Source organism: Delphinus delphis, chromosome 11 (assembly GCF_949987515.2).
Source record: "Delphinus delphis chromosome 11, mDelDel1.2, whole genome shotgun sequence".
Taxonomy (NCBI): domain Eukaryota; kingdom Metazoa; phylum Chordata; class Mammalia; order Artiodactyla; family Delphinidae; genus Delphinus; species Delphinus delphis.
In genome coordinates this window covers 7,627,617-7,643,670 of record NC_082693.1, presented here as the reverse complement: position 1 = coordinate 7,643,670, position 16,054 = coordinate 7,627,617, and the positions used below count along the sequence as shown (strand labels likewise).

At 43.6% G+C, this 16,054-nt stretch overlaps 1 protein-coding gene across 2 annotated transcripts; it reads right to left on the bottom strand.

Annotated features, from left to right (window-relative positions):
* Nucleotides 1-239: 239 nt before the first annotated feature.
* Nucleotides 240-12,106, bottom strand: LOC132433478 (solute carrier family 2, facilitated glucose transporter member 3). Of its 2 annotated transcripts, XR_009521148.1 has the most exons (11): nucleotides 11,959-12,106; nucleotides 10,283-10,375; nucleotides 9,581-9,741; nucleotides 8,490-8,730; nucleotides 7,869-8,031; nucleotides 7,397-7,584; nucleotides 4,537-4,641; nucleotides 4,066-4,167; nucleotides 3,251-3,454; nucleotides 2,330-2,706; nucleotides 240-2,236 (listed from the first exon to the last, which is right to left on the bottom strand). XR_009521148.1 is itself a non-coding variant. In XM_060024270.1 (10 exons), the coding sequence occupies exons 1-10, from the start codon at nucleotides 11,971-11,973 to the stop codon at nucleotides 2,494-2,496; spliced, it is 1,485 nt and encodes a 494-aa protein (XP_059880253.1). In that variant the 5' UTR covers nucleotides 11,974-12,106; the 3' UTR covers nucleotides 240-2,493. The 2 variants fall into 2 exon arrangements, 1 of the variants encoding a protein (XP_059880253.1); XM_060024270.1 differs by having other exon boundaries at nucleotides 240-2,706.
* Nucleotides 12,107-16,054: the final 3,948 nt, after the last annotated feature.

Genomic DNA, 16,054 nt, shown 5'->3' with positions numbered 1-16,054 from the left:
CTCACTGGGGAAAGCAAGCAACATAATTTATTAAGTATGCAAGGCAATGCGCTAGGGCTTTTCCATTTCATCTGCATAATAAACAAGTATTGCTATTTTCATTTGTACGAGACTCTCGTAGAAGAAACTTACTTAAGGTTACAACAGGTACTGGGTGGCCACATTGGGATTAAAGCTGATTTTGTTGTCACAGGAAGGACCGAAACAAAACAAAAAAGCCAAGCCTGTGATGTTATATATACATTCAGAATTTTTATTTCAAAACAAAGAACCATAGTAACAATAATAGAAAATCCGTTTGGAAATTATTCACAATCTGGTCACTGAGAAATGGGAAGACCTCCACACTGCATGACTGCCGAGCCACTGGTTCTGAGGAGCCAGAGTGGAGGTGCAGTTAGAGGAAACTCAGCCGTTCCAGCAGAGCCCCACCCCACGGCTCTGTGAGTTTTTATCCAAAGGCTCAAGGACCAGAGGGAATGGTGAGAACTTAGAACCAAAATCCTGGCAACAGGCAAGGGTTTGGCTAAGGGGCCTGAAATATGTAAGCACCAAAGAGGGAGAGGGAGATCAAGCAACATATGAAAAAGGGAAGAAGGGCCCAATCTCCATTTCTAAAAATACTGGGTAACTGGATGGGCGTGGAGGTGTCCATGGCCTCTGGCAAGTGTAGACCCCTCCATCTCACCTAACTCTCTGAACCGCCCCGAATTTAGAAGCTTCAGTTTGTTTCTTACTGCCTTCAAGGAATGCCTCCCTCTCCCCTGTGACTCCCCTCCAGCACCCCCCAGAGGCACCGAGTCCCGGAGCATGGAGTGAGTCCTCCACTCTCAGTCTCAAAATTTAGGGAGTTCTCCCCTTCCTCTCCAAAAAGGAAAGGCAGCCAGGTAAGACTGAACTCTAAAGTTTGAAAGAAAACCATAGATTCAAATTCTACCCAGCAGAGGCAGTGCTATCGACATTCTATCCAAAAGGGGGCCTTAGGAACATAGAGGAAACAAGTTACCCATAAACTACTTCCACCCAGAGCGAGGTGACAGTGCACATACACTCACGCTCAAGTGTGGGCTCCACTGCACATCCACGCATACTGTCAAGTGTGGTCTGTGGGAAGGTTCAAGTCCCTGGAAGGACACTTGACATAATACTATGGTAACATGGTAACAAGGGTAACTTGACATGGTAACAGACATAAATGAGCATGAGATGACCCTAATGTAACAACATACTTCAACTGGATAATAATCTTTCTGGAAAAATCCTCTCCCAGAGCTGAGGTTACAAATTCCAAGGTAGCTATGCACATCTCTGAATTCTTTTAAAGCTATGGCTTAAAACAAAATAAAAATCAACATCTAAAATCTTCTAAAGAACAAACTGAAGAAATAACAAACCTCTACCAAGAACCAATATTTTGGCTTGTTCATTTGGAAGGCTCTCCCACCAGATGATAGGAGTATTAAAAAAAAAAAAAAGTGAGTTCACTACAAAGAAGCCATTTGGTCCAGTGAGGGGAAAGAGGATTTCTAGAAATAACCATCCCTTCTCTGGACTCCATCCAAAATTAGAACCCATCAACTACCATTAACTACAATGCCCATCTTAGTGATAATCCTAGATTTCAAGTAATACTACATATAATCTTAAACAAAGGAAAAAGTTCCAAAGGATCTAATAGCTTCTTCATACAGGCACATGACTTTTCTGAGATTTGAGTTTTCACCTGAAGGACAGAAATTGTTAAGAGGCAACGTGCAAACCTCACGCACCACGTCATACACCCTGCAACAATGCATCACATTTCTCCCTGAATTTGTCCCTCTTATTGCACCCTAACCTCTTCGGTATTAAATCTTCCACCCCATAACCTCTTTTTTTCCCCCCCCCCCATAACCTCTTTAAGCACCTCCCTCTAACCTCAATTTCCTCATGCTTTTATTATTTGGTAAAATTACTTTATACTTACAAAAATAAATATTTATGCAATAAAACCAGAAGATCAAATAAATAAAACTCAAGTTAGTTTGCTCTGCAGAGCCGTATGGAAGTGAGGAAGACGGTCTTATGGAATCCCTCTCTGCCCTCCACATTCTTACGTGTATCTGCTTCCTGGTAAGTCGAGGTCGGAGGAACTGCAGCCTCATGCCCACTCCCCTAGATGCCCTCGAGAGGCAATAGTAGAGCCTAAGGGAGCAGGAGCTGGCAGAGTTGTCATATGCCAAGCAGCCAATCCCTCCTGAAATGAAGGCAGGTTCCCTTGGTCTCTCCTGAACAGAAGAGATTGTCCAAGAAATGAAAATTTTAAAAGCCTTTGAAGATAACAACTAACCCCAGCATTGGGATCCTCTGAGCGCCCAAGGGTGTGTGGGATGAGAAAAGAATTGAGTAGCAGCATTCAGAAACGGTCCTGGGTTACAACCTGATGAGGTCTCTCCCCTGCTTAGGGAGAGGTTGCTTTTTCATGACAGGAGGGAGGTGGGAAGGAGGCACTGCTTAGACGTTGGTGTCCTTCGTGGGCTGGATGCTGTTCATCTCCACGATGGGACCTTTCTCACCTCGGTTACCCGCCGGCACCGACCCTTCAAAGGCTCGTGTAATTTCCTCAAAAGTCCTGCCACGAGTCTCAGGGACTTTGAAGAAGGTGAAGACCCAGAAGATGACAAGGAAACCCGTGAAGATAATGAAAACGTAGGCTCCTAAATAGAACTAGGGAAAGGCCACAAAACAAGGAGAGTCGGTGTCAAAATCTGGTTGCTGATAAACTCCAGTTTCCCTCGCAATCGTTATTTCCAATGGGCCTGAAGCCATAACCCTTCTAAGACTTCATGAAGACAGTAAGGTTTCTTCAGAGACTTGTTTATGATTTCATTGGTAGCTTACTATATTTCTCTGCAATTTTTTGTCATTCCTTTTCCGAGTCATTGAAGTTAGCCGTTTCCAAATACCTATTGAGTTATTTTAGGCCTTCTGATTATGAGTTTTAAGATCTGGGTTTCTGAAAGACTCATGGGAACTGGGAATGCCTTCTAGATGTCCACGGCTGGTTCCTTTACTTAACAAATCAGCTCTAGGCCATCTTATAATAGGACCCACCTCATCATCAACATCATAAAGCCATTAAGGCTAAGCCAGATGATGGATTTTAAATACTGGTTTGGAATCCTAAGGCTTATTATTACCATTCTGTTTCTAGGCAGAACTATGTATTCGCTGGTCTCGAGATGGGCTGGGTGAGTTTTAGGTTACTTACTGCAGCTGAGGGGAAGAGCAGTCCAACCAAGAAGTTGGAGGTCCAGTTGGAACAGCCAGCCACTGCCATGGCAGCCGGGCGGGGTCCCTGGCTGAAGAGTTCAGCCACAATAAACCAGGGGATGGGGCCTGGGCCAATTTCAAAGAAGGCCACGAAGAGTAAGATGGCCCCAATACAGATAAAGCTCATCCAACCGTAATTATCCTACGAGAAGGGAACAAAGGAAAGTTAGTATCAGAGAAAGCAGGCCCCAGGCAGCATCCAGCTCCCCAGAGATGAGCACTGACTGATAATGAAAAGTTCCTTCCGTCCCGCGGTATAAGGGAGTTACTGGACCTAGAAGCCTTAGGTCCTTGTTTCTTTCTTCTTTTTTTGTTTTGGCCTCACCATATGGCATGGGGTATCTTAGTTCCCCCACCAGGGATTGAACCCGTGCCCCCTGCACTGAGAGTGCAGAGTCTTAACCACTGGACCGCCAGGGAAGTCCTAGAAGCCTCGGGTCTTTGAAACCTAGCAGTGTGATCACAAGTGTCATTCTGCACTGAGACCATCTTATGAGCTGTAAAAGGGGAATAATGACCTCAAGGTTTCTTTAAGAATTAGATGAGATAATGTATTTTACAAACTATATGTTATATAGATATAGGGATTATAGCAATTTAATCATCTATCTCTGCTAAGCCACTTGTCTTAAAACTCTGGGCATGTTGCCTCTCCCAAATGTCATTTGTCTGATCTCCAAACCTCAACTACCCACCCCCTCACCTTTCCGCACCACCCCCTTCCCACCCCCTTCCTTCGCAAAGAAGACTCACCTTTAATAACAAAGAAATCGTCATGAGGACAGAACAAAAAGCCATCCCTCCGAGGCCTATCAGGTGTAGCGTCCTCCTCCCTGCCTTTTCTACCAGGAACACCTAAAAGAATAAAAAAGAAATATCTGCATTCCCTTTCATGAAAACAACTATATGAGCTCTGGAACCTGCCTGACGAACAGCAGGCTACCTGCTATAGTTACACTTGCTCTCTTCCAGCGTCAAGTTAAAAGCACCCTACAGAATCCCCTCTATACTTCCTCTTGCCCATCCATTCCCTATGTGTTTGAAGAGTGAAGACTGTCTTACCCATTACCCATTCAATAGCCCTTTTCCCCCAAAAGGAATTAAAGGAGAAAAAGTTTAACTAAATGACGGAAGGGGGGTGTGGAAGGACATGCAACCCATCCTTGAACGTGTGTAGCAAGAATTCTTCTCCCACCTCAACAATGATCAAAACATCCAACTTACAGAAACCACAGTGAAGATGGTATTAACCACGCCTGCACCAATAGTGGCGTAGATCGGCTCCTTGACACCTGCATCTTGGAAGATTCCTGTCGAGTAATAGAACACCTAACAGGGAACAAAAGATGCAACTGTGAAATACAATTGTGCATAGCAGTTACATGGAACCCTCCAAAAAATCAACTCAGAAAAGTCCCAGAAGTTAAGGAGTACTTCCCAGGGATTTTGTTCAATCACGGTATCTTTTCCGCAAACAATGATCTTCTGTTATCTTATCTCTATTCTCTTCTTCAGTCGTCTTCAATTCTAGCTACTTATTTCCACTTTTTTTTCCTTCTAACTATGCTTCTTCTTACTGCTCCATTTAGCCTCTTCCTTAAGTTTACTTTAGTAACTTACATATAAAGGCTTAAGTCCCTTTAAGTTTTTCAATTACACTTTTCCAATAGACTTACTCCAACTCCCACCCCGACCAACAATGACAGGCATTGATGTCTCCACTTGATAGTGAAGAAACTGAAGAGTAACCTCAGCCTGATCGTGATTTAGAAGCAGAACTTGGGCTGGAATTCCAGGGACTAGGTCTTTGCAAGTGTTTTACAAACTAACACCAGCTATTATTTTAATTGAATAGACACTATTAAATAAACTACAATTTAATGTATACTATTTTTATTATTTGCTCAACACTGTGCTAATACGTAGGGCTGCTGCAACTACCACAGCTAAAGAGATGTCAAAACACTGGCCTCAGACCTCAAGATAACAAGGGAACAGGATCTAGATGGCTCAGTCCCTCAGGTTTGGTTTAGGGGTTTATGATTTCACCCAGAGTACCTGCCCTCGTAGCAGCCAGTATTCATCAGACTTTTTGATGAACATATGCTTCGACAATGGGAGTGACCGTCTCCAGAAACAAGTCTTCAAATCCCTACAACCTAAGATAGAAACTATGTATATTTTCCAAAATAAGATTCAGGCTGAGCTCTTGGAAACTGAGATATAGGGTGTCATCCTCATTGAAAACTGCTGCTCTAGGAGAGAAGCATGGAATTAAAAAAAAAAAAAAAAAAATCGAAGAATATTTAATAATATAAAGCTTGTGAGGAAAGACGTTTGAACAGTTAAAACCAGAGATGAACAGCTATGCCAATTCTCTTCCTTATATAAAAGCTCACATGTCAAAAACCTAACACGTTATATGCTCATCTCAAGCAAACTTCTTACAGTAAAATCTTGCTGCCTGGCGCCATGGAGCTAGGCCACATCATCTTACCTGAAGGCAGTTTACTCTGCTGGGTAAACACTATCCAGCCTCTTACCCCCTCTGCCTTTAAGGGAAATTAGAAAACATCCTTTGTTCAAAGGTAGGTTGGAAAACTGACTTTCACACACCATTTCCTGAAAGGGCGGAGATAGGGGCTGGGCGATGGGTAGGTCCTACCAGCAGAGCACTCATCTATCATTTGTAACTTTCCCGGGGTGGTCTTTTTCTGATCCTGTTTTGCAGGGCTTCGACTCGGGGGAGGCAAGCAGGCGCCTGGGGTATAGAATTGAAGAAGGCGGTCCTTCTCAGGACACGTCTTGTATCTGGACACCTCACTCTAGTCCCAGCCTCGCTGTTCTGGAAAGTCTTGAGAGTATATTTGAATTACAGTGGTTTTTCAAATGTGGAAATTGGAGATTGATATCCATCAAAACCACCTGAGAGGCTTTTTCAAACTATCTTTCCTCCCAAGGTCTGATATGACAGCCTCTGAGTCCTCAGGAGATGCACTGCGATTTCAAACACAAGTATCCTTGTGGTGCGTTAGGCAGAAAAGGCTAAGGACAAACTTTGTATTTTGAGTTATCATGTGTTTTGCAAAACGCTTTGTCACAAAACGATTTGATCACACTGATCACATTACGATGGGAAACCCTCAGGGCGTGAACCAGTACTTAGAAGGGGGACAGGGGTGGGTGTTCTTCATATCCAAATATTTTATCTGCAGAAGGACAGGTGTAGGAATACCCTCTCTGCCCACAACCAAAACTCAAGAGCAGAAGCTGATTTTTGCATAGAACACAATGGCTACCTGCCCACTGCTAGCTTGCATTTTGCCTCACACTTAACTATCATAGTCACTATTCTAAGTTGTAAAAAATATAGAGAATGATAAGCCCAGCTCACTCTGAGGTTGCCTGTGTGCCCACACACCTCCTAATTGCTCCCCAGGGCTTTACACTGATTTTAAATTGTACAGTCCTGGGAAAAAACCCAAGGTATAGCAACTCTCAGATCTGCTTTGATTATATGGCTTACGTTATCACCGATAACATCATGTAATAAGACAGATCAGAGTTAAAGAGGACTGAAAATTTCTAAAATGAGTGGTCAAAGAAAGAGGATTAATAAAAATTGACAAATTGTGATACTCTGTATATTAAAAACAAAATCTGGAAGAGGACAAACGTTAACTATAAGTTCCAAGGCTAAGGGTGACAAACTTTTAGCTGATTCTCTCATCTTTCCACATGGAAAACATGTACTATAGATAATTTTAAGAAATAGGAATTCCCTGGCAGTCCAGTGGTTAGGGCTCCATGCTTCCACTACAAGGGGCATGGGTTTGATCCCTGGTTGGGGAACTAAGATCCAACCAAAAAAATTTAAAAATAAACAAATAAAAATGAAAAAATTAAAAAAAAAAACGAAATGGAAACCTGGGTAAAGAGCATGTTTTGAGAGGCTGCTCTGTGGCAAGCATTGTGAGGGACCCCTGGATATAAAAGAAGGTGAGCAACCAATGCTATTCACCTCTGGTCAGGTGTTTTAAGTGGAATATTGTAGGACACGTTTGACAGACAAGTGGGCACTCACAGCGTTGATCCCCGAGAGCTGCTGAGAGAGCTGGAGCATGATGGAGATGAGGATGGGCTGTCGGTAGCTGGGGGCTCGGAAGAGTTCCACCACAGTGACTTTTTTTTCCTGTGCCATCCTTATACTCTCATCTTTCATCTCCTGGATGTCCTGAGCCACATCCTGGGTGCCCCACAATCGCTGGAGAACTGGTGAAAAGCATGAAGAGGAAAGGTTAATGGTAAGGCGCTGTCCCGAATTCTTTTTCCCCATGAGACGGATGGGAAGAAGCCGCCCAGATGAGCCCTGCATCTGGCGGCTCAACCAGCATCTGGCTTTAACTCGCCTTCTCACCCCATCCTTCAGGGGCTGCAAGTTTCTGACTTAAGCACAATCAGACAGGGAAAGATGACGAAAACCAGATCCAATGTCCTCATCCTAAAACAAACCACAAGCCTAAGGTTCCTACAGTGAAGGCGTGAAGGGTACTCACTCTCCTTAGCGCTCTCCTCTTCCTTTCTGTTAATGAGCAAGAATCTAGGACTTTCAGGGCAAAATGGAAGGGCAGCACATTGGAGGATGGCTGGGATGATGGTGAAGCCCAAGAGCAGCGGCCAGAGCTCTTTAGTCCCCAAGATGTTTTTTAGACCAAAGATCTAGAAACCAGACAAAGACAATACTATAAATTCCATACTGTACAGGCTACAAGTTGATTTTAAAAAAATGTTCAGAAGATCATCTGTTCTTTCATCACGGGAAAAGATAGTCTCTTCTACTTTTTCTACCCTGCCTGCTTCCTTAGCTGTCTGTGAACTATAGTAATATTAATTAATGTCTGAAACATATATAGTTGAATGTGTGCCAGACGTTCTTTTTTTCAATTGAAGTATAGTTGATTTACAATGTTGTGTTAATTACCGCTGTACAGCACAGTGATTCGGTTATGCATATATATATATATATATATATTTAAAGAAATATATATTCTTTTCCATTATGGTTTATCATAGGATATTGAAGACAGTTCTCTGTGCCAGACATTCTCTTGACTGTCTTCTCTATGTAAATTCATTTAATGAGTTGTGAAACTAACACTCAGTAAGTTCTAGAGTACCTGGGCCACCAGAATCCCAATAACGATGCCCAGCTGGTTGAGAGTGCCAAAGGCCCCCCGCAGGGCCGTGGGAGATATCTCTCCAATGTACATGGGCACGAATCCTGTGCAGAGTCCACAGAAGAGGCCAATAACCAGTCGGCCCAGGATCAGCATTTCAAATGACTCCGCTATTTTGCAGAACCCCATAAGGCAACCACCAGCGATGGCCAACAGGTTGACAATAAGCATTGAATTGCGCCTGAAAGATTAAACAAAAACAAGTGAAGTTAGCAAAACAGACCTGATCCCCCCCTTCTTTCCTAATCATTCTACTCTTCTCCAGGCTCACATATCTTTTGGTCTAATTTTTCCACTTTCTAGTATCAGAACATATCTGGTTGGGATAATCAAGATCAATGGTTCTTACACCTCAGTATGCATAACACTCACCTAAAGAATTTGTTTAAGATTCTCCCCTCTACGTCCTAGCTGTAGGCTAGAATTTTAGCAAGCACTTTAAGGCCAGTTGTTCTCAAAGTGGTCCACAAACTAACAGCATCAGCTAGAAATTTACTAGAAATTAAAATTATCCCACCCTACCCCAGAGTAATTATTAGGCCTGAATCTGGGTTGGAGCCCAGCAATCTGTGGGACTAGTTTTCCCTTGATGGGAATTTGAGGTTCTCTCATTCAAATGCATCTTCACCTCTCTGCTCTAAGCCTCAATTCTTGTCCTCAATGCAACCAGTATAGACCCCTTCCTTGCCCAGCTTCTGATCAAGACCTGCCAAACTGGGACTTCCCTGGTGGCGCAGTGGTTAAGAATCCGCCTGCCAATGCAGGGAGCACAGGTTCAAGCCCTGGTCTGGGAGGATTCCACATGCCACGGAGCAGCTAAGCCCGTGCACCACAACTACTGAAGCCCGCACGCCACAGCTACTGAAGCCCACGCACCTAGAGCCTGAGCTCCGCAACAAAAGAAGCCACTGCAGTGAGAAGCGCGCGCACAGCAACGAAGAGTAGCCCTCGCTCACCACAACTAGAGAAAGCCTGCGTGCAGCAACCAAAACCCAACTCAGCCAAAAAAAAAAAAAAAAAAGTATTAATACCTGCCAAACCGGTTGACAAAGAGTCCAACAGAAAAGGAGCCAACCATACCACCAACGGAGAAGATGGCCACAGACAAGGACCACAGGGACGTGAGTACCACCTCAGAGGGAGGGTTTTTGAACCTCTCTTGCAAAGTGTAATTGAGATAGTCCTTTATGATCTGCAAATTAAAATGGTTGGTGGGAGAAGAGACGGTTACAACTGGAAGAGAAAAGAAACAAACATTGGGGATCTTCCCCTCCCTACGAGAACAGCATTACAGTTACTTTCTAGGTAGCGGATCAAGGGAATAAATAGATGGCAATGGATGAGACAGGTAACACTGGAGTTAATGTTACCGGCTCTGAAAAGAATAATTTTTTATTTGTCCTGAAAATTCCAGTAGGTAGTAGTACTGATGTACTCTTGTTTGGTGACTATCCCAGCCACCCTCCCACCCTGAGACTTTGTAACTAACCCCTAAGAGATAATAAAGGAAGTGTGTCACCGTAGGGTGAGAGGAAGAATGGGTACAGTCCAGGGTACAGGGAGCCCCTGAGCCTTTTGCCTTGATCAATGATTCAAATAGACCCCCACCAATATCATTCCCCCTCTAGGTCTTAGCCAAGCTACCTACCAAGTGTGTCTAAACTTGTTAATTCTGGAAACACTACCTAAAGGAATAATTATCCTATTCCAAACTCTAGCTGCCTGGCACTCACCTCCTCAGGAGCATTGATGACTCCAGTGTTGTAGCCAAACTGGAAAGAGCCTATTGTAGCAATCGTGATGGCAAAGATCAGAGGGGCGGTGACCTGGGGGGGGGGGGAGAGGAGAGAAGAAACAGTCAAAACTCTTGATGGATGGTTGCCTCTTATTAAGAAGATGTATATATCAGAAGAACTCAGCCTGTGAGCGGTATGAAAACAACAAAAACTTAACGATTTAGGTAATGAATGAGGAACACGAAAGAACTGAAGAGCTTATCTGGAAATACATGGGTGAGCATGCAGAGTAAACTTGGGGAAAGTGGCAAGAGAATTTGAGAAAAGGGAGAAGTTAAGATAACTGGGTTAGTCGGTTTGGAAGCATTCAGAAAACAGCCCCAGGTAAGAGCAAGCATAGAACTGTGCTCAGGAATAGAAAAAATTGTGAGGGCACAGTAAAATGCCTTAGGATTGCTAAGAACAATTGACTCTGGAAACAGCTAGATCCAGCGTATGCTCACCCGTACCCCAGATTCCACAGAAGCCCGAGTACTGGTGGTGTGTCGTCATCACCAGGCTGGTCTTAACTGCATCACGTAATCTACAGGATCAACCTACTGTATCCTTGGTCCCATCTGAAATTCTTCCCGTTCACTTAATAATGTACTGTTATCCCCCACCCACCCACCAGGGGGCGAGCACAAGCTCACGCCCAACCCCAGATGGAGACATTTTGTGAGGGGCTGTGCAGTAATCCACCCAGTCATCACTCACCTTGCTGGGAATAATTCCAGTGGGCGTGATCTTACTTTCCACCTCAAGGTAGCTCACTTTTTACGCCTGAGAACCCCAACCCCTCCTCACCTTAAACTCCTTCCCTCTCAGGTCAGACAGTGGCAGGCCAGGAGTTTCAGTTCCCCAAATTGACCTTGCCTCCCAGGCATCTAGTACCCCTGAAGCCCCGCCAGGGCACCGCGTTCTGTTTAATCCTCTCCTTTTAGTAAAAACCTCTTCTTTTTCTCTCATCATTTACTATTCTTGAGGGCCTTCCCACTTTTTCATCCCTTCTCTTCTTTTATTTTCAAGTAAGTTACCTTAGTGAATGAAAATACCTTTCTCCCTACAAATACTGCATCCATAACACAATAATACATTAAAATATTGTGCACTCACAATCGACCACAACAGGAAGGACAACTGGAATTCTCTCTCCTTAGTATCCAGGGAATCCCATAGGTCATAGAACAGATGGCTGGACACCGACCCAGGCCCCAAAACAAATCCCAGGTCCTTTCAAGGTCTAAGGCGTCCAGAGAAATCCTCTTGCTGGTTCTCAGACCCACACTCGTAATCAACACAACCAAGCAGCCCCTGATCCCCTGAACACTCAACCGGTTTCATCCTCACATTCTCAGTAGCCTGTAATTGTATTAAAGAAAAAAAAAAGAGAGAGAAACAAACACAACTTCTCCAGGTGACTTTCCCTACCACAGGAAGGTGAATCAAACAGGGATAAATCCTTTATAGGAAATGACATCCAAAGAGAACTGGTGGAACTGCGGCACTGCAGGCTGGGGAAGAAATGGAAAGGCTCTAAGATGGCTAGGAAGAGAGCACAGCCATCACCATTAAGGCTTGCCTTTCGGAGCGTACCCCAAACAAGCAAAAACCAGTAACTGTATCGTTCTTACCTTCGTTGTCCCCATGGCCCTAAATTAATTCCTTTCAATCTTCAATAAAGATCTGGAAGTGGGATTCCAGAGACCCCTCTTCCAGCCAACAAAACCTCCAAAATGTCCTTCTCAGCAGCAAGTTTTCAGGCAGGTCCTCGGTACCGCTCCAACGTCTCCTCACGCACCCTTAGGATGGGCACCTACTTATAAGCTCCGCAAAGGGCGGAGCCTGGGCGACAAGCCCCCAGCCCCACCCCGCCCCCGCCCCCAGTGATCTCCGGACCTCCCGGAATTTTGTGACCTCAAGCTCTGCCCCCACCCTAGACCACACGCCCCCATCTCTTTAAAACCACATCCTCCACCCTCCCTACTCCGTGGTTTTTTTTTTTTTTTTTCCGAAGCTCGTCCTCCTTTCCTCTTCTAAGAGCAGCTACAGCCTCTTAGTTTCACAGACAAAAATGCTACCAGAAAAGCCTGGAGGGAGGGCAGATACACTTTATTTTTTGCTCTCGCAAGTGCTCAGAACTGAATCAATCCGTAAAGAGATGAGGATAAGCGCTATCTATATAAGGAAAGTCGAGTGGGTGCTCCTATATGAGAGTTAACGTTGGTTGACGGAGTGTAAACTGAAACTATTCCTAATCCTATGAATTTATCAGCTGCTCTTTGATTGTAGGCTGTGTCTACAATCTTGAAGGGGAGGGAAGGACAGTCTGAGAGAAGGAAAGCGAGTGAAGGAAGAATTGGAAGAATTTTTGGCTCTACTTGTCCTCTGATGAGCATACTGTCTCCTGGGAGAAAACCTGAGTGTCTAGGAGCCAAACCAACTCTCCTGGGCAGCAGAAAAGAGAGAATCAGCTGCCCATGGGACACAATCCAAACTCCTGAAAATACGGCATTCACCAATGCCCCACCCATTCTGAATTCTACCCATTCTGCAGTATTTTGCCTCTAGTCTCGGGTTTACAGTACCTAGAGAGAGGGAAATGATCAAATTCCTCCGTTCAACAGGTATTTGCGGAGCACATACTACCCATCAGACGGATTCATCAGTATATGGGACACAAAAGTCCTGGCCCTCAAGGAATTTATGGTGCTTCCCTTCTGCCACTTAAAACATTAAAAAGGGACGAGGCCAACTGATTCTTACACAACTGGAGTTAATTAGCAATATCCTATTCCTTCTGGGCTGTGAATTTCTTGAAAGAAAAGGGTGAGATAAATATCTGATTTCTAAGCCATACAAGCAAAGCGAGCAAGATTGAGTAGGAAAGACAGGTAAGAAAACTGTGAGCACAGGAAGATGAAGGAAAATAAAAGGAGAGAGAAGTGCTCCCCTGTGAGAGTTAACGAAGGAGGACGAGTTCGTCGTAGGTAGAGCTGGGTGGCTTTGCTGGGGGGAAACATCAGTAGTCAAATTCCTAATGCCTGTTAATCTGTAGCCTAGCAGGCCCTGCAGGGGAAGGGCGGGTGGGGTGCGACAAGCCGGTAAAGAGGTAGAATTATGCGAGAGGAGCCACTGAAGAAAGTGCACCTTCCCTTGGGGTTTTGGTTGGGAGCCTGGAATTCAAACTGGTAGTACTGGACCTGAAACAGACCACATCGTGTGGTCTTTCCTGAAATGAGGATTTTTAAAAAAAAACTGAAGTATAACTGACTTACATTATCATATTAGTTTTAGGTGCACAACATACTGATTCGGTATTTTTATACATTACAAAACGAAACCACTAAATGAGGATACTTTCTACATCTCATTGTTAGCTGAGAGAACTGGCGATGAGTGAAACGTGACAACCAAAAAAACCTTCCCTGAGGTCATTCCTCCCCTCCCCCTCTCTCTCAATCTTCCAGGAAACCCTGAGCCTAGAGGCCCCTTTAGTTACCACAGCAACTGAATTTAGCAGCCAAAGGACAAAATATCCTGTATGGCGTCGCTGCCAATAAACATTCAATCTGAGTCATTTATGTAATATTAAGTTTTCTGAGTGGCCGCATTAAAATTTTTAAAAGAAAAACATAGGAAACAAGAATAATTAATTTTAATAATTATTTTATTTGACCTGATATAGCCAAAATAATACTATTTGAGTTTGATTAAATTACAATTGATTTATAAATATATTAAACTATAATTGATTAAATTATAATCAATTTAAAAATTATTAAGATAGTTTACTTTTTTCCTACTAAGTCTTTGAAATCCCGTGTGTATCTTACATCCCCACTTAGACTCTGTTTTCTACAGCTAAAGTAATATGTCGTTCTAATCAAAACAACGAAGTTGTGTTTAACGGGAAAATATTTTAAATGAACTAAAATTAGCAATTCGGTTCCTCAGTCCCACCAGCCACATAAGTTCTCAGCAGCCCCAGGAGGCTGGAGGCTGGACCCTGAAGCCTCACAGCGACATGTGCCCACGCGAGTCTTTTCTCCATTCTTTGACTTTTATTTATTATTTGTCTCACAATGTCATTCTTCTTCTTCTTTTTTTTTTGTCCACACAGCTTGTGGGATCTTAGTTCTCTGACCAGGGATCGAACCCACACCTTTAGCAATGAAAGCGCAGAGTCCTAACCACTGGACTGCCAGGGAATTCCCTCACAATGTCATTCTTGGCTCTAAATCACTGTATTTTATTTCTCCCTCTCCCTTGCCTTAGAATAATTATTCCTTAACGTTTTGCAAGAGTAAATGGCACCAGTGAAAGTAAAAAAGTAGGTCTTTTTGCCCTTCATTCACTCAGAGCAGGTTCCAATGTAACTCCAGAACACAGTTATTTTTCCAATACTTATTGAAAGAACAGATGAAATAATTGTAAAGGCCTAGGATTATACCTGTCCCAAATAACTTGTGTAAAACCAGTGTAGTGAAACAATACTGAGGGTCAGGATTTAGATGTCTGAAATCTGTAGGTATTTTCTGTTTGGTAGAAAAATAGGGAGGGTGAAGGGGAGAGAGATCTGAAACCTGTTTTCTCTGGCTAAACTCAGTCTGAGAAAATTATCTTTAAGGAAGCTAAGCAGCTTAGAGGGAGAGAGAACACTTCTATCAATGTATATTTTTAAACGGTAACAGCTGGAATTCAGCTGGATCTCAGGAATCTAAAAGTATGCTGAATATATTGAGATGAATACTCCTTGAGCAAGTGGGACTTAATATAAGTTCCTGCTTCTCAGAAACCAGATCAGGAACGGGACTTGTCCCCAAGGTGACAGGGACCTCCAAGTTAGGCAACCCTCACTGTGGGCCACAGATAACAGTTGCTCAATACGACTGTTTGCTGATGTGCTGGGGGGATTGGCTGGGGGACTGGGGTCTTGGGTGCACTTTGGAAGCAGGCACCACGAGATTCCAAGCTCCACCCAGGCTGGAGCCGCAGCTCTGGTGACCAGTCTCCACGGAGAATGCCAGCGGAGGAAAGGTGGTCGATAAATTTCAAAATGGAATAGGTTGGGGAGGAATGTTATGAACTCCCCACCTAACAGTTTAATGGAGGTCTGCTTAGAAGAATGGGAATGAATGAATCATGACCTGAAATCTCTTAGATCCAAAGGCAGGTAATCTGCCACCTTGGATCTCAATCTCCTTCTCAGGTTGCCCTGTGAGAGGATGTTTGGTAATATGATAACCAAGCAGGAAAACAAACAGAGCCAAAATCCTAAAACCAGGGAACAAAGGGCTGTAAACACATTTACCTTGTCAAAGTAAAGACAGAGAAAACTACCTCTTCAACAGGACAATGTAAATGGCATTTCAAGGCACAGAAAAAGCTAGTGACTGCTTTAAAGACATCCAAAGCCAATCCTACTCTTCGCTCGCGTTTGTAATGTTCCTCATAAAGAACAACTGTTGCATAGAATGTTATTTGTTAATTTTCTTTTATTAGGTTGGGTGTAGGTGGAGTTTATTTTGAATCTGAAAAAACCTTAGAAAATAAACTCTCAGGGTGAAGAAAGAAAACATTTGAGAAATGTTGATTTTCCTGTCTGAACTGGGTTGCAGCTATTCATTATTCCAACCCATCCTGAAGGACGGAATCCCAGCTCCCAGATCCTTATTACTTTCTTCCCTCCTCCAATATTCAAAAGGTAATCCGTCACACACCAGTGCT